Raw genomic sequence first — 22015 nt, 5'->3', positions numbered from 1 at the left:
AATACAATAAAAATGTCAGGCACCAGATTTAAAAAATTAGAACAAATGCTAGTTGTTACTAATTTAATTCAATGTTGCATTTTTAAAATTATATTGGTGACACCAGCTCATTTTAGGGTTCCTGGGGCCATGCAGGGGTTACAGGGCCCAGGCTTCTGAGAAAGACAAAGCTCTAGCTTTAGCTCTAGCTTCACTAGACAAAGGTGAATCTCTTCAGTAATAAGCAGCCCTCGTGGGTGCCTGACATTTTAAAACTTATAAAATATTTTCCCATTCATGATATTCATTAAGCCACCCAAAGACTAGTGAGGTAGAAAAAAAGTCCTATCCCCATTTCACAAGCCCAGAGAGGCTAAGTGACTTGCCTAAGGTCACACAGCCGTGGACAGGCAGGAGTGGACAGGCAGGATTTGAATGCAGTCTGCTTGCTCTAATCCAAAGCTTCTACTAACTCCAGATGAGAGTCACCATTCACCCCTGCATTAGTCCCCAGGAGTAGGGGAGTATCTGGCAGACACAGAGCAGACACAGAATCCTCAGGCAATTGGAGCAGAAGTCAAAAAGGGATGGAAGGGTGGGGGTGGGGTGGGGCGGTGGGTGGTAGCAGCTTGTTTGGGCAGGACCTGAACAACACTGCTCCAGAAATTAAGATGCTTATGAGGGGTGGCTCCCAGGCTTCCCCACCTGCTTATCTCCTAAGTACTCAGACACCTCAGCCACGCCCTGGCAGAGAAGACGAGGGAAGGCAGGCTCCGTGATGAGGCACCCAGCCCAGTTCCCCAAAATAAGCAGCCTGGAAAGCCGGGTCAGCCAGCCTTTAGCTTGCCTGTGAGTGGACAGCACCTCAAACGGGGAGACCTACTTTTCCTTGCCCCCAAATCCCCACGGATAAACAGATGGCCTTTCCTTTCGGCTCTCCTGGATAACACCTCTCTTGCTCTCCCTCATCCCTCCGTGAGCCCTGAAAGCAGACCGCAGACTCTCAGAGGCCCCATTCCCACGCTAGGTCACTGGGACATGGCCTTCTACATTCATTACCTGTCCATTTTAATTACTTCTGAGTTGATCAAAATTAAAGTGCTGACATGTATGGGGTTCCTTTCTTCTGATTTTAAAGTAAGTTATGGTAATGATGGCACGTTAGACTTACTGTGCCCTTGAAGACATGTGTATGGTACTTCCAATACACTAGGTCCTGTTCTAATCCACTTAAGATACACTTTACAGGTATCTATTCATTTAATCCTCATGACAACCCTATGAGCTAGGTACTTATATCATCCCCATTGTACAGATGAGGAAACCGAGGCCAGAAGATTAAGGAATTCGCTCCAGGTCACAAAGCCAGAGTGTGTGTGGCAGAGCCAGGATTTGAACCCAGGCAGTCTGGCCGGAGTCCACGTTAATCTCCTCCCTCTTTTGCTTTTCTAAGCGCTTTATACAAACCATTTCTGCCTGGGCTGTGACAAGGTCAGAGTAGGCTGGGGGCACGCCGTGCTTTAGAATCTCAGCACAGCTTGGGAGTTGCTCCATTCACTGCCTGCACCCAGCTGGACGAATCCCCCCAAAGGCACCATGTCTCTTTGAATTAACACTGGACCTCGCACAGTGCCTGGTTCCCTCAGTGTGCCTTGAACACTGAAGCCCTGAATGTTGGGTGAGGGAAGCCACCATCATCCCGACCTTACACTCCCAGGAGGAGAGGCTCGGAGAGAATGACTGGAGAGAGGACACACAGCTGTAAGTTCCAAGCAGTGCAAATCCGAGTCTGCCTGCCTCCAGATTCCGTGCTGATACATCACTGATTCTTTGTAGTGACTGCACTGTTATTTTTGATATAGTTACCGTAATTTGGTAGGACAACAGATCGTGACAACTTCTCGCTGTTACACGTTGCCGCAATGAGGTCTTTACACTCGTTTGCCCGCTTCTACACCCCTTTCCACAGCCCACGGCCCGAGACAGAGGTTGCTGGGTCCGCCCATTTTAAGTCTGGACACTACTAGGTTACCTTCTAAACACGTGGTACTAATCTACTACCTCCCCTCTCCCCAGGGAAGGAGGGCACCTATTTTCTGCGCTGTGTGTTCAACTTTCAAAACTCAGCGACTGTATTAGGGGCTTTGGGGACAATTTCTGAAGGTGACTACACTGCACAGGGTTTCTCTGAACGGAACCTACCCCTTCCCTGGTCAAAAGTGATCTGTCAAAAATGGCTTGAGTTTAGAGACTTCTTTTGGTAAGGCCTCTGGAGTTCATCCCTCTGGGAATGAGGCTCAGCTCCCCATGTCCAGTAAGTCCGGATGAATGCATACAAATCAGGTCTGAACTACATTAGGCTATGGATGCACAGAAAAGCGGGGGGTGACAAAGAGCACCCAGAGGTGGGCTTCTCCATCACTCACTAGAAAACCAGCTGCCACCTCAGCTCTGAGTAGGAGTTTCTTTTCACGTTGTTTCCTAAAATAGGATCACAACCAGCTTGGGAAGCAGAACAGAGAAAGGGAATAGAGCAGACGCGTTGGTGGGATTACTCAGTCCACCCCCCTCTTTTATTGGGTAAGGAATTGACGGCCAGGGATGGTGACTGACGAATCCAGAGTCACACAGGAAAGCAGAATCAGAAGTGGCAGCATCCAGCTCAAAGCCAGGTAGCCTCACCTCTAGCTGCGGGCTCTCCATGCTATAGCACATCCATCACCCCTGCAGTCCTTCATGCCTTTCTTCATGCTCCGTTGCTCTGGAAAATGGGGGGAATGTTATGTTCCTTGAGAAGGGATGTCTGGATAAAAGTCACTGTAGCATATCTTTGTGCCTTTGTGCGTCCTGTTCTCACTTGCTTGGATTCCCTTCTCTAACTGCCTGAACTCCTCCCCACCTTCAAGACCCAAAAGAGTGGTTATGTTCTGTGAAAATATTTTCTAATTTCCCAGGGCATCTGATTGTCCCCTGCTCTATGTTCCCAGGCCCTGACCTTGCCCCAGCACTCAGAACATTTCAGGGGCACCGGAGTGGCTTAGCCTGTTAAGCGTCCGACTTTGGCTCAGGTCATGGTCTCGTGGTTCATGAGTTCAAGCCCCAAAACCGGCCACTGGGCTCCGTGCTGACAGCTCACAGCCTAGAACCTGCTTCAGATTCTGTGTCTCCCTCTCTCTCTGCTCTTCCCCTGCTCTCTCTCTCTCTCTCTCTCTCTCTCTCTCTGTCAAAAATAAATAAACATTTAAAAAAAACAAACACTTGATGGTGGTTGTTGATTCCTTTTGTGTCTCGTCCACAAGACTGAAAATTCCTCTAATGCACAGATGTATCAAGTTCTCTGCAACTCCAGCACCTGCCTGAAGCTCTGAGTGGACAGACTTTGGACCACAAACTCCAGCGGGGAGAGAGTTTATCCTGACCATCAGCTCCTGGCTCACAGTACGAACTCAGGAAGCTTGGTGCTGCTGACGAAATCTGCAGAGGGAAGTACAACATCTAAGGAGCTTTTAATCCTACAGCCGTAGAGCTTTCTGGAGCTTTCAACAGACACTACCTGGAGGTGCCAACCAGGTAAGGCTGACAAACGAGTAGGCAGGCACTAAGAGGTCTAGGCCTCCAGGGCACAGGGCACTCTCACAGCCGACCTCATTGGAGTGGACTTTGTACCCACTCGTCAGTGTTGCTCCCATGAGGCTCAACTCCTCTCCTTCTGCCCAGAAAACTCCCAAATCTGGTTGATTCAGACCTCAGGACTCTCAGACATAGCTATGACACATAGGGAAGGAGTAAATCAAGCTAAGAAATGTATGACTGGAAAACAAAACCAAAAAAAGAAATAATATGACTGAACATATACTTGGTTATAGAATTGAGGAGGAAAAAAAAAAAAAAAAAAAAGAGTAACCATAGTCATGAAACACCCTGTATCTAACGAGTAGCTCAAGTAAGAACTATACCATTTTCATAAAGTAGGCTGCGCTTTCCTGGTTCTGGACTTTCTTAAGGGTTTTAGAAAGGAACACATGAAACACGGAACGTGGGATTTCATTATCTCCAGTTTACTTAATTTGCTTGTTTACACACACGATCTGTGTGTATGTAACAGTGGCAGGAGCCAAACTCTAAATACAATCTGGTACTCAGACTATGACAGATGCACATGGAAAATGAGGTGTCAGTGAATGAACCTCAGGGTGGAGACGCCAAACAAGCATAGTGGTATTCTGGGATCACAGATGCCCTTCCAAGCCTCTTGCTCAGCACCTGGGGACAACAGACACTTTTCAAAAGATACAAGACTATTTCAACAGGAGACCCAGACCCCAAATGGTACTCAAAAGTAGATGTTAGTTTCCCTGCCTCCTCTAAGGAGCCAAGAAGTTCTAAAGGCTTTAGGTGAGGAAAAAGGAGATGAGGGATTTTGGTCCGCTAAGCGCATGTGCTGGGTGTTTTACATACATCATTTCCCGTAATCCTAACGTATCATCTCCATTGTCCAGGTGTGGACACGAAGCCTGCCTGTGGTCAGACACCTCTCAGTGGTGGTGCCAATATTTGAACCCCATCTCGCATTTTCCTAAGCCCAAACTCTTTCACCAAACCACGCTGCCTCACAGAGGGGTAGGGAGCACGTTCCCAAGGAAAAGGCGAGGGTGCTAAGACTGAACAGGAAGTGATAGAAGACTGCTCAGTACACAAGGGTCGGTAACTGACACTTTCCACAGAGTTACTTTTAATGCTGAGCCTGAATCAGATCTGCTAGGGGGAAAATGTCTGGGTATTTAAGTGTGACAAATAGACACATAGAGTCACCTTGTATCTGCTGCCTTCGGTGCTGAACATGAAACTCAGGAGAGACTTCAACCCCTTCAACAAGACGACCCCCTCCCCCCCCCCCCCCCGCCTACTCTACCTCCCCGTTTACAGACGAAAACTCCAAAGGGCAAAAAAAATCTCATGGGGCCCGTCATATCTTGCCAACGCTCCCAACGTCCCAAAGCACCACGGGTGACACCTCCGAAATCTCAGAGCCAACATTTCTGCCGCCTTTTGGTACAACGTATCATACCTCACATTTTGATCGATACAAATTAACATGCAGCCTGGTGGGATACCAAATATATATTTTAAATACATCTTTATAAGAAATACAATTTACCCTGAAGATTTTTCAGGCCTCAAGCTCCTAACATGTAAGCTTGAGTTAAGGCAGTTAAGTGTAGTGCCTGTCAGGCTTAGCTCTGAGGGAGAGAAGGAGCATCAAGGAAGCTTCCAGGATGATTATCCAAAATGCGAAGGGCTGGGTATAAAGGCCTAAGGAGACAGTAAATAGGCAGCCTGCAACCTGTGGAGATGATGGGTGGCGGGGGAGTGTCTTATCACAGAGCTGTAACCGTACCTTTGCGGGTGAAGGTGACAGGCCACAGAAGGACAGGCTGGACACTGAGAAGTGTGCAAAGGGGGAAAGGAAAGACCGATTTCAAGGCCAGCTGAGCAGGCCCAGTTTGGGTCTGGTGGAGGGTAGGGCCAAAGTCGTGCCGACATTTAACAGGGACATTTTTGTAAACAGTAGGCTTCCTGCCATCAGAGACAATGGAAGACGTTTTCCTTCACCTCCAATTTATCATAATCTTGTCCAAAATGTAAAAATTCCTTGGGCCACAGCAGACTGGTCAATGTACTTATCAGCTGAGTCTGAAGGACACCGTTCAGCTTACACCACTGATGCGTGGTCAGGAAAGTTTCAGTGCAAGTATGCATTTTGCAAAGTTACTCTGACTCAGCTTAAATTTCATCAAGTTAGTATTAAAATGTCTGCTTTCAGGTTTTATTCTTAATAGAGAAAACAGCCCCATGAAGCGAGGGGGACTTTAATACCATAATCCAGGAGTCTAGTTTATAAAAAGTAAATTAGTGTTCTAAGAAAACCCTCAAAGCTATCCACACACGTGCCAAAGTGCAGCATCGAGGTTGTGGGTTATCGTCAGGAGTTTTGTCAACACAGAACAAACGCCATAGTTGTTATTGAAAACAATAAAGCATTTGCTCAAAATAGTAGGAAAAAAAGGTAACCTTATTGCTCCAAAAGCCAGTAAAACTGGGCAACACAGACAGAAAACTGGCAATGTTCGTTACACAAAAATCATCCAATACTCAGCCACAGAGGCACTCCAGTTGAACTGTTTTGGTAGGTAATCACAAGCCAGTTGTGATATAGAACATTCTGAGGATAAACAAATACCACCACCAGAGAGTATCTTCAGGCAGGTGGTTGTTTTATAAAGAACCCTGCTGGAAATAAATGCTTACGCAAAGCTGACCAGAGGGCAATATTATTAAATAACAGCGTTAAGTCAGCCATTAAAGTACAAGATGACTAGAATCAGGGAGAGAATGACAGTGGCAGAGAAGGGTGCTGAGGCCCTGGCCTCCCCTGCAGCCACACAGTGGAGGCCTTCCTGATTCTGTCGTCTCTCTGAGCCTTAGCTCTGCCCTCTAGGGACAAAAGGGACATTCCAGATTAAGGTCAAGTCTTGCCAGGGACAAAAAGTGCCTGACTGGGAAGGGTGGTATTTGTGACACAACATGACATGGCCAAGAAGTGTGGGGATTCAAGTCCCTCCCCAGACTCCACCACCACTCACCAAAACCGCCTGGTGAGCTCCCTCGCTGAAGGAGGACTGATACTTTAGTCAAGTAGCCAAGAAAAATCATGAAAAATACATTAGCCATTGCCCTGCTATCTATCACCCCTTTTGTTTCTCTTTTATTCCTTGTAACTGTCTTGCTTCAAATTCAAAGTAGAGCTCTGGGGAGGAAGTCCTGGGGAAAAGGGTTTCAGATACCAAAACCCATAGGTCCCGTACCAGCCCAGCAAACCGAACAGGGTGCCAAACAGTTTCTGGGACAAGTCGTGGAAGTAAACGGCCGTGCACAGAAACATCCACACCCAGATGAAGGTGAGGAAGCCCAGGGCCACCACCAGGGTGGTGATGGCGGTGTGGAGGCAGTGGCTTCGGTCCGTCTTCACCTCATGCAGCACAGCCATCTCCTCCACAATCATGAGGGCGCAGAAGGTCAGCAGGAAGGAGTGGCCTGAGATGTCAAAGCCGTGCCAAAAGCCTCCTTCCCCGTGGCACTGCTTCTTACTCTGGTGCTCCTTTCTGACCCCCTGCAGGGCCGGCGACTGGTAGCAGCTGCCCGTGTAGTGTTCGATGTTGGAGAAGAGAGCTGTGCAGACATACCAGATGGCCGTGCCCACAAGCAGGGTGCTCAGCCGCCGCAGGACCAGGCCGGCCTTGCCTGTCAGGTGGTAGTTGGTGAGGGCAATGAAAGGCAGGAGGAGACAGAAGGTCCAGGCCCAGGCCAGTTTGACAAAATACCTGGCAGAGGAGGAAAGTGGAAGTGAAGAGAGGGGACATGGTGGAGAGGAAACAATGTCATGACTCAGGTCTCCAGACTCTCAAGGGAGGGGAACTAAGAAAAGTTGATAACAGCTACTGATAGCTACTTCACTTACTAAGTTCTTTAAATGTAATCTTTAAACAACTCTAGGAGCTGGCTACCGTTACTATCCCCATTTCACAGATCAGAAAACTGAGGTACACAAGTATTGTGCCCAAAGCAGAGGTCATAAGTGGTGCAGCCGGGATTCAAATCCAGGGCCTGGGATCTTAGTCTGTGATCCAGGCTCTGGGAAAGTGAACACAAAGAACACTCCCACTTACCCTGGGAAGAAAGTCTCACTTGCCCCATTTTATAAAGAATGTGAGGCTCAGAAAAGTTCAATAACCTGCCCAGGGTCACAATCAAACCTCCAGCAAACCCAGAGTAAACCAAGGTCTGGCCAGCCCCAAAGCCCATGTCTTTTCTCCCCCACACTGTGGCTCTTTCCTACATGGCAGAAATGATCTCAGAACAGAGCTTGAGTTCAAAGTCAGAAGATCAGGTTCAAATCCTGACTCCGACTCAACTTGTTACTACACTTCTCCAGGCCTCAGTTTCCCCAGCTGTAAAGATAGAGCTGAGGAGGCCAAGTGAGTTTTGAAATCCCTCCCAGAGCCAATGATTCACTGGTTCCCTCCAATCAGCAGAGGCTTGGAACCAAACATCAGAACCTATGGTTACCCACACACAACAGGGACTCATCTGCCAGGCTGCTTGGCTCCCAGCTCACCCAGGCCAGATAAGGTGGCAGCTGCCTGCCTGTCCCCCCTTGCCCATCAAAGGTGGCTGACCTGGGGACCGGCCACAGGAAACACACACGCAAGAGACTTGGGGCTAACAACCACACTCATCATCCATCTATTCTTAGCCCAGCCTCCATGGAGGCGTGAGGAAGGAAGGGGGGCCAAGGACAGGATGACTTTCTCCCGGGTTCCAAAGGCTTCTCACACACCACCCAAGAGCCTGACACTCACTTCTTCCCTGGGACTGATATGCAAGGATCTTGCCAGAGCCAAGATCTGTCAGGCATTTGACAAAACTGCTGCGGAGAGAAACCGGGGTTTTATGCAGGTAACGAAAGTTCGGTTGACTTTTGGGAGATGCTGCTGACACTGTAATTCTAAAGGAGAATCGAAGTTCACTTCAAGGGCCAAGTCTTATCTTCCAGAGTTTCCCTTTAAGACCGCAACAGTGTTTTTGTGCAATAAACTTAAAATCCAGTCGTTAAACAAACAAACAAAAAGGCGTGAGTGGGTGGAGTTAAGGAGATGTCTCAAAGAGCCCCACTGGGCTTACTTTCCTGGGCCACTGCCATGAACTCTGAGTGGCTGAGAAGGTCCCAGGAGATCCAGGGGAAAGGTCAGAGGCTGGAGGGTTCCACTCCTCGGGGACTGTCTTGGAGCGGGAGTTGGGTCAGAGGCCGGGGCAAGGCTCACAAAGGTTGCAGAGTCAGCAGGGGAAGGCAGGTCTTTCACAGGTGGTGACGGGATTCTGTCACAAGCTGGGACGGGGGGGGACTTAGCGTGGGGTCTGATACAGGCAGGCAGGAGAGAGGTGGCATCTCCCAAGCAGGTCCAGGGCTGACTCCGGACTCCACGGGGAGGTGGGGGCGCAGCGACAGAGGCTAATTCAACGCCCCATCCCACCCCACACCCCGACAGGCGCACACAGACACGCACACAGCCCTGCAAGTCACTCCCTGCCCAGTCAACTCAGGCTGGCTCGTCTGGGCGTGCAAACGCCAACTGCTAGTGACACTAGCTATTCGGGGGATCCCTCGGTCGCGACACGCGTGCAGATGCACCTGTCACGACGGGGAAGGCCTCCCCTTCCGCTGACTCGTCCATCAGGGCAGCTAAGCCCCGGCGGGTCGGCTATGGCGGGGACAGGGGAGGACCCGGGACGCACTCACACGTTGAGGACGTTGCGCTTGTTGCTGAGGTAGCTCTCGGGCAGCGGGGAGAGCTCCTTGAGGAGGGAGCCCGCCAGCATGGAGGCCGCCAGCGCCCAGGGCAGGTAGCGCCGCACCGCCGCTCGCACCAGCGTCCCCCGGAGGAACCTCGCGCAGCACTCCAGATGCTTCATGCCCGACCTCGTCGGCCACCGTCCGCCTCCCGGTGTCCTCCCGGCTACCGTCTTGCCCTTCGCTCGGGAAGGCGCCGTGCCTCCTCTTGGGCGCATGCGCGCCTCCCGTGAGCCCCACCCCTCGCGGGGCGCTCGCGCTCCCCCTCCTGGCCACTGACGGCCTCTGCAGGGCGTCCGCTGCGGAACGCCGCGGTCCTTCTGTCACTTCTCCCAGTCCCGCCGCCAGGTGGCAGCCTCGGAGTCTTCTCTGGGTCTGGGAAAAAGCGCTCCGGGAGTATTTGCTGGATACCGGAAAGAGTTAAGTGCAGTGTTGTAGGGATTGGAGCAGTGGTCACAGCATCATTTAGTCTCTTTTGGAAGCTTGGAGACACCTCGTCCATCTGCGCCTTAGTTTTCTCATCCGTAAATGGGGAGCCAAGAGGAGCTCAACCCTTCCCAAGAGTTAGTTTATGACCCCGAGGTCATTACGGTGATCCAGGTATAGGGACATTAGATTTCATTCTATCAACTAGTCGTTTCATTTTAAACAACTAGTGTATTGAGTGAAAATGCTGGACCCTGGGGGTTAAGGTCAGATGAGAGTGTTGGTGACTCAGTTGCTCAGTTTATCACAGAGCTAAATCCTCTCACCCCCATCATGGCTGGGTGCCCAATTCAGTGTTTCTCAAACTTGTGACTTTTTTTGTTTTTGTTTTTTTTGTTTGTTTGTTTTTTTGTTTTTTGGGGTTTTTTTTTTTTTTTTTGCCGCTGTATCAGTTTCCTCGGACCGCTGTAACAAATTACTACAAACGGCTTAGCTTAGAGCAACAGAAACTTATTTTCTCACAGTTCTGGAAGCCGGAAGTGCCAAGCTGTTGGCAAGGAGGGTTCCTTCCGGAGGCTCTGAGGGAGACTCCTGTCCAGGCCTCTCTCCCAGCTTCCGGTGACTGCCTGCAATCCTGGGCGTTGCTTGGCTTGTAGCTGTGTAACTCCGGTCTCTGCCTCCATCCGCACACAGCCTTCTCCCCTCTGTGTGTCTTTCTCCTTCTGTCTCTAACCAGGGTAATAGTCCTTGGATTTCGGGTCCACCGTAAATCCGGGATAATCTCACCTTGAGACCCTTGATTATATCTGCAAGGATCCCATTCCAAATAAGGTCACATTCCCAGGTACCAGGGGTTAAGACACATCTTTTTGAGGATCACCATTTAGGCCATTACGGCTACCTTAGCTGCTTTTGCTATGTCCACATACCACCGATACTAATATTTATTTAAAGCTTTTCTTTAAACAACACACATTTCAAACTCAAATACCTCCCAAATAGCTTCCCGAGCAAAAATATCCTTGAGATTATGGATTATGTGTGCCAATTGTATTTATCACAAATAAACATTTATATTGAAATATTCATTATCACTAGCTGTCTAAAATATTCCCATGCCCCTAAATCAAGGATTCATCATCAGTAGCTGTCTAAAATATTCTCATGCCCCAAGCTTGGGAAGCACTGACCTGAGGTCAGGAAGCACTGACCTGATCTATGCCTATAATGGACTGACATTTAAAATCCCTCATGCAGAAGGGCGCCTGGGTGGCTCAGTTGGTTAAGCATCTGATTCTTGATTTCGGCTCAGTCATAACTCATGGTCTTGAGATTGGGCCCCACATCTGGCTCTGTGCTGACAGTGTGGAGCCTGTTCCGGAGTCTCTCTCTCTCCCTGTCTCTGTCTCTCTCTCTCTCAAAAAATAAAAACAAAATTTAAAAAAACCTCTCATGCAGGGAATTAATAAACTAATGAGAACAACAGCATTAATTCCTTAGAACCATCTCAAGATGATCTACATATCTGAAAATCACATTTATCTAATTGGGGTTCTTCTGTAACAAGATATCTCTGGGCCTTCAAAAAGTTACATTCTTAAAAATATATATATATAATGATGATCACACCAGCTTGGCTTTTCATGGTTGGGAATGGGAAGTACACAGCTAGAAAGATCTCATTTGTGAAGGCAGCTTGTAAATAGTATCTGAAATCATCTCTATCTCCTGAAGGTTGCCAGATGCTCAACCATTGTTACTTTCCATGGCAAACTGCATAATGGTCAAGAACAGGGAGGTAATTGAATATTATTAAAGCGGTTCCATTAGTGAAAATCCAGATGCTGATCCCGCACTCCAAGAAAAGGTGAAAGAGCTCTGCGTGAACAGAAACTCTAGACATCACCCAAATGAACTTTCAAAAATGTACCTCCTGAAACTTTCAGGGTTTGTATTTCTGTACAAAGGATATGGGTTTTTTCCATTTAAGACTATGTAGTTTTATCCCTGGAGAATTTTGCAGACTAGGTTAAACCCAGACTTGAAAAATTATACGTCTTTAGAGCAGTTTTCCTTCCTTCCTTCCTTCCTTCCTTCCTTCCTTCCTTCCTTCCTTTTTTCTTTCTCTCCCTCCCTCTCTTTCCCTCCGTTTATTTCTCCCTCTCCCTCTCTCTCTCTCTCTCTTTCTTTCTTTCTTTCTTTCTACCTCAACCCATATTAAGAAATATATGTTTATGTTGTGAACTCAGTGTTGTCCTGGAGCCAACTATACAGGCCTGTGACAGCAGATTGTTACATTTTCAGGACTTTGGCAAGATGATTGTTAAACATGGCCATTATTAAAAATTACATTGTCTAAACTAACAATGAAACTCAACGTTAATATTCAAAACCCATTGTTTCCTAATTGCCTATTCTTACGTATTCTAATTACCTGTGCTTATTATCTATGCTCTTGGGGTTACTTATATCTGTTGTATCTGTATGGCACGTTACTGCGCAATTTTCCCAACTACACGTTCAGTGACATCACACTGGTAGCTCAAAACCATCCGTGGTGGGAGTCTTTTCACCAGTTACTACAAATCAGGGCTTTATTTGGTTTGTTGATTGTGTGGATTGAGACACAACTCCATTTGTCAAGTATGGTTGAACTGAAACTATAAGTTATCTACAGATACAAGAGTCCAGCAAAAAGCGATGAAAGAGTTCTGTGAGAATCAATCCACTATATGAAATTTACAGTGAAGAATACTTGTATATTTTATTATTTGTAAATTATGTGCTACACATTCTGTATGTTGAGAAAACTTTATGAAAAACCTATGTATATATATACTTATACCTTTTCTTAGAGAGCTAGTTGTTAAACATTTGTCAACAAATCACTGGCTGTAATCCAGTAAGCACACAAAAATAGTATGTAACATATGAATGAATATACATGCTAATAGATAAATAGACATAGCTATAAATACAGCTTCGTGACAGTTCATGACAGAATTTGCCTCTGCTGGGTGTGAGGCACTCTCATATTTTCTGTTTAGTCATAAATTCCATTTTTAGAAATGCTGGTCATGCCCCCTGAATTATTTTACAACTCACTAATAGGTGGGGATCTATAGTTTGAAAAACACAGAAGATTTTAAGGCACTGGAGGACAATGCCCCGCCCTTCCCCACCAGAGGGTGATAGAAGGCCACAATTTCCAGAGTTCTTCCCTTCCTGCTGCTTCCATGGTACCACCTAATTGCCGATTTTCATTCCTTCTTTATCTAGTCAGCAATGACTTAAAATCTAGTGGTCTCTGACCTCAAGGAACTTAAAATCCAGTGAAGGTGATCATCATTCATTTACTCAGCCAAGCAACATTTATTAAGTTACTAGTGAACCAAGCATTGGGTTAGATGTCAGCACTTCCAGTGTGTTGAATAGGTGAGTTTCCTTGATAACCAAAGATTTATCACCCTTTGAAAACACAGTTTGTTCTAGTTGGAAGCAGAATCACTAAGTGTGGAATGGTTGCGTGGAAATCATCAGACGTTACCATTATGCTGTAGCCAGCTTGGACAGGCATATATATACATATAGATATACATATATATGTATACATATATACACATATATACATATATATACACACATATATATGTATACATATGTATACATATATACACATATATACATATATATACACACATGTATGTATACATATATACACATGTATACATATATACACACATGTATGTATACATATATACACATGTATACATATATACACACATATATATGTATACATATATACATACACACACATATATGTATACATATATACACATGTATACATATATATACACACATATATATGTGTATACATATATACACATATATACATATATATACACACATATATATGTATACATATATACACATATATACATATATATACACACATATATATATAAGCTCAAGATTAAATAAAAGGAAATATAGGGGGCACCTGGGTGGCTCAGTCAGTTAAGCATCCGACCTTGGCTCAAGTCATGATCTCGCAGTTCGTGGGTTTGAGCCCAGTATTGGGCTCTGTGCTGAGAGCTCAGAGCCTGGGACCTGCTTCGGATTCTGTGTCTCCCTCTCTCTCTCTGCCCCTCCACTACTCACACTCTGTCTCTCTCTCTCTCAAAAATAAACTTGAAAAAAAAATTTTTTAAAGGAAATATAAGTTTGTGCTGCCTTTTCATAAAGAATTTTTCTTCTTTATAACATTATACTGTAGTGCCACTGATTTATAAGGAGATTACATTCTGCCCGAGTAGAATAAAAAAAAAAAAAATCTGAGTGTTTGTTTTCATTGGAAAAGAGATCTTTATTTTGACAATGATCTTGGTCTGTTTTAAAGTATATTGGTCTGAATCGCTTGATTAAATGGCAAAGAGTAGAAGGCCTTTATGAATTAGGAGTATCATTAAGGACCCTTTAAAAAAATACACTTTAGGGGCACCTGATTGGCTCAGTTGGTTAAGAGCCTGACTCTTGTGGGCTCTGATTATGAACTCTTGTGGGATTGAGCCCCAAGTCAGGATCTCAAGTCGCGCTGTCATCGCAAAACCTGCTTGGGATTCTCTCTCTCCTTCTCTCTTCCCCTCTCTCTCTTGCAAAATAAATAAATAGACTGTAAAAAATACACTTTATAATTTACTTATTCATTTGTTAAAATTTCTGTCTCCCCTACTTGAATGTCAATTCCAGAGAGCAGGGAACATTGCCTTTTTTGTTCACTGATGCACCCCAAGTGTCTAGAACCATGGCTGGCACCTACTAAGCACTCTTTTTGTTGTTAAATAAATTAATGAATCCTTATTAATATGCTTATGTAAAGGAAGTTATTTTAAACTTAAATTGCTTTTTTACAAACTGAGGAGAGATGACAGAGAATAATAGTTATAAAATTATTATTATTTATCTTAAGATCAAAAAGATTATAAATCACCAGGAAAGAGATTTTCTGGTCCATAAAGTCTGAACAAAGCTGCAGCAGAATGACAATGGATTAAGCAGAGGATGCTCAGAGCCACTGAGGAAGAGACCACATAGGCCCAGGGAAGGGTCAGGGAAGAGTTCTTGAAGGAGATGATTTCTATCTAAGTGGACATCTGAAGAAGAACCCCTGATGGGGTTCGACCCCTGTTGTCCAGAAGAACAGTGGGAAGCGATCATTCCAGGAAGAGCGACCAGCAGGTGCCCTTTAGTTGGCTGGTGTGTGGGAAATAATTCACTCTGGGTTGGGGGAAGGGGTAGGCAGCCGGGTAATTCTCCCAGTGGGCAGCTGGCTCTGTCCACAGCTCCTGGCCAGCCAGGACCAATTCCTTCCTTCTGAACTCTCCTCTGCAATGCCTCCCCCATTCCTAACCTCTGGCCACCTCTTTCTGGCCGGAGGGGACAACCAGCCACTCCCTGGGGTGAGGCAGCTGAGCAAAGCCTGTGTCTGCCAGAGGCCAGACTGCTAACTCGGAGGGGATTGTGTCCTCTGGCTGTGCCCCCAACACACACAACCCCCGACTGCTCATCATGTGGGCACAGAGTCAGAAGGGCTTTGCAGGAGGACAGGGATCTGGCTTTGCTCATCTACAGGCCACAGACACAGCAGTGGGAGGAGCTGCCTGGGACCTACCCCACCCCCAGCACCCCCACTCCCTCCACTGGCCACAGACTCCTGCGGACCCCAGACCCTCCTGTCTCAGGTGGCCACAGGGCTGAGGTTTGGGGTTCTGAAAGAACGTTGGTAAAACTAGAAAGGAAAGAAAGGAACCAAGTATCCCAGTGTTGTTGAGCAGTTACCTATAGGATGAAGGGAGGGCACTGGGATCACACAGAGTATGGGCAGTTTTCTAGTTCTTTACCTGGGGGTTGTCAGATGTTCACTTTTAAAAATGGATTAGGGGCCCTTGGGTGGCTCGATAGGTTAAGCGCCGACTTCGGCTCAGGTCTTGATCTCATGGTTCGTGAGTTCAAGCCCCTCATCGGGCTCTGTGGTGACAGGAGCCTGGAGCCTGTTTCAGATTCTGTGTCTCCCTCTCTCTCTGTCCCTCCCCCACTCACGCTCTGTCTCTCAAGAATAAATAAACATTAAAAAAATTTTTTTAAAAATAAAAATGGAATAAACTGCATATTTGTATTTTATAAATCTAGTACCTATGTTATATTTCACAATTTATGAGAAGGTATACATTTTAAAAAGGAACACCAAACTGGGAATAAAATACTTAGGTTCTAAGAAGAACCCGTTTTATTGAAACTTAACTAAGTGTCTGGCACTAAATGCTTTACTGTATTTGGCTGTTATTACTTCATTCTGCAAAGACTGAGGCACAGAGAGGCCAAGAAACTTAGCCAAGGTCACACAGCCAGCAGGCCATCAGAGCTGGGATTCAGACCAGGGTAAAGTATGCCTCACAGGGTGAAGCGCTTAACCAGTAGCCACCCCTGTCTCCTAGGTCTGGGGGTTGTCGCTCTGACCTCACTGGCCCGCCAAAGAAAAGACGACTCACAGGGTCACAGCACTCTGCAAAGCTTACCACTGGCGCAGTTGGGAAGATTTAGCAGCCATGTGGTATGTTGGTTAAGAACACAGCCAGGCAGACACAGGGTCAAGTCTAGACTCAGGATTTATTACCTATGTGTCCTAGGACAAGTCATTTATCTCTGTTTCTTCATCTGAAAAACGACAACGCTGGAGTGCCAGCCTTGTTGCGGGGATAAATAAGTGAAACCTTATTGTACTAGGTGTGCATACAGTAGGCACACAAGAGATGGTCACCCCTGAAATAAAGACGCTCATCTTTGCTCATAGTAACTTGTCAGACAGGCACAGCAAAGTGTCACTGTCCTCACTGAACAGATGAGAAGTCTGACTCAGTTTTCAGGCCACAGAGTCTCCCCCTGGTCCCTTCCCGCCCCCGCCCTGCTGAATTCTTAGGGTCCGGAGACGGAGCCGGGATGTGGCCGCGGGGCTCGAGCTCCGCGCCCGAAGCAGGAATGTGGGGCGCCTCGGTGGTGGTGGCGAGGGGGGGTTGGGGGGGGAGCTGACACAGAGGCTTTTCCGCTCCAGCTGCAGCGGCCGGCGACACAGCAAATTCCGCGACCACACCTGGCCATGCAGCTGTCCAGGCTGGACCCGGAGGAGGATTCCCCAGTCCTCTAGCCGCCGGCCCCCAAGCCGCGGCCTCAGGCAGGGACAGCGCGCCAGGGCGCAGGATCACTGGGCGCCCCCTCCCCCAGCTGGATCGCCCCTGGCCAGCCCCTTCTTTCAGCTTCCGCATCTCTTTTGGAGGGGAAAGTCGTCTCTGACACCCTCACCCAGGCGGTGAGGGGCTCCCTGGTGCGAGGGCTCTCTCTCTCTGCCCCTCCCCTGCTCTGGACTAAGGTGAGGTGCCCCCTTTCCCTAATGGGCTACGCCCTGGTCTGCTCTCCCTGCCCCCCTCACACTCCCCAACCCCCACTGGCAGGACTGGGCACAGGGCAAAGCAGAAAAGGAGGCCCTCAGGTCATCGCTTGCCCTGTGGCTGGCATGGCCTCCAAGGTCTCCAACCTGTAAGATGTGCTCCCATCTTTCAACTAACCCCTTACACACTCTTACCTGGAGAGTCTTCCCTAACCTGCCTTTTTTTTTTTTAGTTCTTCACACCCACCCAATTCCTGCCTGCCTCAGAGCCTTTGCCCAAGCCCGTCCAGTGCTTGTACTGGTGTCCCTGTCCCGACCCTGTGTCCCAGCTTCACCCCCAACTCATGTCTCCGCTTCTCCTTAATCATCACCTGTTGCTCACGTTTCAACTGGTAGAATGTCTTGAAAACTCTTAGGCCGTGACTCTTCTATACAAAGCTTAGAATCAGCTTGCCAACTTCCTCCAAAATAACTTGAAATTTTGGTTAAATGCGTCCTGAAACTAGGGGTGCCTGGGTGGTTCAGTTAGTTAAGTGCCTGACTCTTGATTTCAGCTCAGGTCATGATCTCAGGATTCGGGGCTCCGGGCTGACAGCGTGAGGCCTGCTTGGGATTCTCTTTCTCCGCCTCTTCCCCACTTATGCTTTCTATCTCTCAAAAATAAATAAGTAAACTTTTTTTAAAAAGCTACATAAATTGCATAAAATAACTATGTAAAGGCTATCAAAATCATGGCCTTAAAAAAAAAGATCCTTTTGAATCTAAAGTGTAATTTGGTGAGAACGGACAACATACTCAAGTTCACTAATAATGGCGTGATGTGCGTCACTGAAGATAGAGACACAAAACACACAGCTCCTTCCCTCAAAGCGCTTATTTGCCCATTGTCTTCCTTTTTATTGTATTTTATTTCATGAGAGAAGATCTTATTGGGCCCATTTTGCGGATGAGGAAACTGAGGCGCAGAGGAATTACATGACTTGCCTCGGGTCCTATGGTGAGGAAGTGGTGGAGTCTGACTCACGAATCTACTCACTGAATCAGTTTGGTCTATGGGTTTGGCGTGTTTGTGTGTGTCTGTTTGTGTGTTTGCACAGAGGGTGTGTTTCCATGGGCCCGGAGTGAAAAGCATCTATATTTGAATATGGATGTGCTATGGGGTTGAGTGGGAGTTTGCAGATGCGTCTGCTCTGTTGGATGGTGACTTCTGTCTGTGTTGATATTGGGGTCTTTGGTTATGTGTGTAGACTGCTGGGGATTTAGGTTGGGTGTATGGGGGAGAATGGATGTGTTGTTGGGGAGACAAGAATGGGATATTTCTGTTGGTATGTGTTTTTTCTTACGTAGGACTTTCATGTTGTACTTGTTGAAAGAACTCTTTTACGTTAAACAAAGACTTTTTTAACCATATATAAGTCCAACTTTTAAAATTAAAGCATAACTTAATTTTAAGTGCTGAAATCTCAAGTATACAACTAGATGAAGTTTTACATACACACACCCTTGGATCCACCACTTGGATCAAAATAAAAGACAGGTGCAGCCCCTCAGTGGGAGCCCCCTCCTGCCCCCCTCGGTCAGTACCCCTCAGCATAGCCTCTGTTCCCACTTCTGTTATCTTCCATTAGTGTTACCTGCTCTTGCGCAGTGTGTCAACGGAATCACACCGTGTTTCTGTTTGGGGAGGTTAACGGCTAACGTTGAACAAACTTTGGCTTGTGTGCTAACATATATCACACTGAATTTCTCCTAATAGCCAAATAAGGTAGTGTCTATTTATTGTTCCCATTTTATAGATGAGGAAACAAAGGTTTAGAAAGGGCTCAGAGCCAGGTCACGTGTCTGAAACCACAGCTCTGCTCCTTACCCAGTGCTAGACCATCCTGCCCCTTCTTGGGTAACCTGCCAAGGAGGTGACACTGCTATCGGGCTGCAGAGAGAGCAGGAGGCCGACCTGGGAGCCCAGAGGTGCTTCTGAGTGTGATTTATTTTCTAAGGCGTGAGTTTCTCTGCATCTGTCATGAGGCCTTTCCGATTCTCCTTGCTGGGCCAGGAACTACCACCGGCAGCCGAACCACCGCTGTGCTGCAGAGACAAACCATGCCACAGGGGTCGACTCCCAGCTCCCAGACTTATTTGCTGTGTGACTGTGGGCAAGTTGCCTCCCTCTTTGAGCCTCGCATCCTCTAACTATTAAAAGGAGATTAAAATCCTCATGCATGGTTAAGGTGGTAACAGATGCAGGATGTCATTGTATAAATGACTCCTGCTGTTATGTTTTTAAAAGCCTGTTTTATTGTAAAATAAAACGAATACAGAAAGTCACACAAAACAGAGAGGGAACCCAATAAAGCAAACCACTTGTAACCACCAGTCAGACCAAGAAATAGGAACCCCTCAAATGTCCCAGCCTGATCACAGTCTGACTTTGACAGTATTTCTTTGTGTTTCTTTATAGTTTTATTGCCCAAGTACACATCCCTAAAGACTATAGGAGCCTTGTCCATATTAAAAAATGTGTATCTTTTAAATCTCTACTGATTCCTCCCTCGTCCCTTGCATTTTCTTAATTTATCTTTTGGAAGAATCTGGAGCATTTGACCTGAAAAGTTTTGAAGAGTCTGGATCATCGCTATTATTTTTCACATGCATTGCCCTCCTTCTAGCTTCCTCCCTCTCCTCCTTGGATTTGAAGTGATGCGGATCTGGGTTCCAGTCCCGAGTCTGCCAGTTGCCGTGTGACTTAGACAAGTCACTTAACCTCTCTGAACCTCTTTCCTCAACTGGCAAATGAGGGACCTAGAAGCTCTCAGCCTTCTTCCTCGAACACCAGACTTCTGTCCTGCAGTCTACTCAAAAGCAACTTTACAGGGTGAGGGATCAGAGACCTGGCTCTGGAATCCAGTTTCCACTGGCACTAGCTGTGTGAACTTGGGCAAATTACTTGACCTCTCTGAGTTTTCACTTCCTAGTTTATAGAATGGGGATTCTGATACCTCACCCAAGAAACTGGAGCCCGGCTTAGATAAGATCAGGCCCCTAAAGCATTTAGTGCCCGGCACCTAGTATGTGCTAATCACGGTTGACAGCTGTTGCTACTGTTGTTAGCTGCTCTTAGGGCTACAGTATATTGACCGCTTACTCCGTGTCAAGTGTCTTCAGATGTGCTAACTCATTTTATCCTCACAACAGTGCTGTGAGGCAGCCCCATTTTATAGATGAGGAAATTGGGGCACAGAAAGGTTAAGTAACTTGCCCACCGTCGCACAGATGGTAAGCCACGAACCTAAGTGTCTAGATCCAGAGCCGTGCTGGTAGCCACTGAGCCCTACTGCCTCAAATACGACTACTCTCTGGAAGAATTTCCCTTTGCTTGCCCAAACCCGGAGAGAATTCCGACAGGAAGGAGGGTGACGTAGTAGCTGAATCCAGCTGGTAAAATCCAGAGGTGAGAAGGTGTTCTTACCCTAAAATGAGATCCTGACCCAGGACGATAATCTGGGCCATCCCTGGTTATTTCCTGCCCCACCCCTACCGTTTTGATCTCCTGAAAACCTGCCGAAGGGGGCGCGGGAACAGGTTCAGACCAGGAGAACAGCAGAGACGTTCCCACCTGGTGGAGTGGCCTGGGGGTGTTGCTGTGTGTTTACCCGGTGCAATTTTCTGGGTTTCTGTGGATGTGTGAATGTGTGTGGTAGGAGATGATGCTTTTGTATGTGGAGCTGTCTGTCTGTGTCTCTGTGCGGAGGCAGCGTGGCCAGCCTGCCCGGGCACCTGACCCATCTCGGCCATCCACTGGATGTGGGACCCCAGGCAAGTGACTCACCTCTTTGTGACTTAGCTGCCATGTGCATATAAAAGTGGATATGATGACAATATTAGTACCTACCTGATAGAGTTTTTCTGAAGATTCAATGAGCTCATCCAAGTAAGTGCTTAAAATAGTGCCGAGCACTGAGATAGGAGCAAGTATGGTTGGCTTATATGTTTTCACAGGATTAAATGTGTAAAGGGTGAGTTCCTGTATATTTATGCAAGGGCACCGGAGGGGGCACAGTAGCAAGGATCTAAGGGGATGGGGAATTGAGCCGTCTCTGTGGTTTGTAGGAGGAGGAAGCGCTTGCGGGAGTGTGTACATGCAGGTGCGTGTGGTGTGTGCCCAGGGGAGGCATGTGCATTCTGTAAACGTGTGAGGATGTTCACTGCAGAGTCCCCATTACCACACAAATAAGCTCCTGGCCCTAGGACAAGTCCCTGAGGCTCTGTGTGCCTCAGTCTCCCCAGCTGTGCCATGGGTGGGGTTACTGCCTCAAAGGCTGCTGTGAAAAGCAGTGAACTGTGGATGTGAAGCTCCACTCATGTGCAAGCCATAGAAGAAGATCCGTTGAGCGTGCTGACAGAGGGGGGCATAATCGTTGGCGCTCCTGGGTCTGTAAGGGCCAAGGCTGTTCGCGTGTGCCTACCCTGGGCTGCAGAGTTCCCCCTGGGTGCCGTGGGTCCCAGCCTGCCATAGACGGGTAAGCCCTCAGTCCAGCTTTTTTCATGGGACATCTGAGGCCCAGAGAAGGATAAGACCTTACCTCAGGACACACAGCACTCTGGAGGCAGAGATGGGGCTAGATTGGAGCCCAGCCCCCTTGTCTTTCTGGCACGGTGGTGAAAGCCTGTCCCGGACAGGGCCAGCACCCACAGCCCTCACTGCCTCGGCCTGCCCCACCTCCCCCAGCGTCCAGCAGGCAGCCACTCCGGCAGGAAGATGT

The 22015-nt window shown here is 47.4% G+C and overlaps 1 protein-coding gene across 1 annotated transcript; it reads right to left on the bottom strand.

Moving 5' to 3' along the window:
• Nucleotides 1–3997: 3997 nt before the first annotated feature.
• On the bottom strand, nucleotides 3998–9557 carry FITM2 (fat storage inducing transmembrane protein 2). Its single transcript, XM_042980342.1, has 2 exons — nucleotides 9338–9557; nucleotides 3998–7361 (listed from the first exon to the last, which is right to left on the bottom strand). Exons 1-2 carry the CDS (start codon nucleotides 9508–9510, stop codon nucleotides 6746–6748), a joined length of 789 nt encoding a protein of 262 aa, XP_042836276.1. The 5' UTR covers nucleotides 9511–9557; the 3' UTR covers nucleotides 3998–6745.
• Between the last annotated feature and the right edge of the window lie 12458 nt (nucleotides 9558–22015).

Source organism: Panthera tigris, chromosome A3 (genome assembly GCF_018350195.1).
Source record: "Panthera tigris isolate Pti1 chromosome A3, P.tigris_Pti1_mat1.1, whole genome shotgun sequence".
Classification (NCBI taxonomy): Eukaryota; Metazoa; Chordata; class Mammalia; order Carnivora; family Felidae; genus Panthera; species Panthera tigris.
Note: the sequence above shows the minus strand (reverse complement) of the source record. Positions and strands in the feature narration are given on the sequence as shown.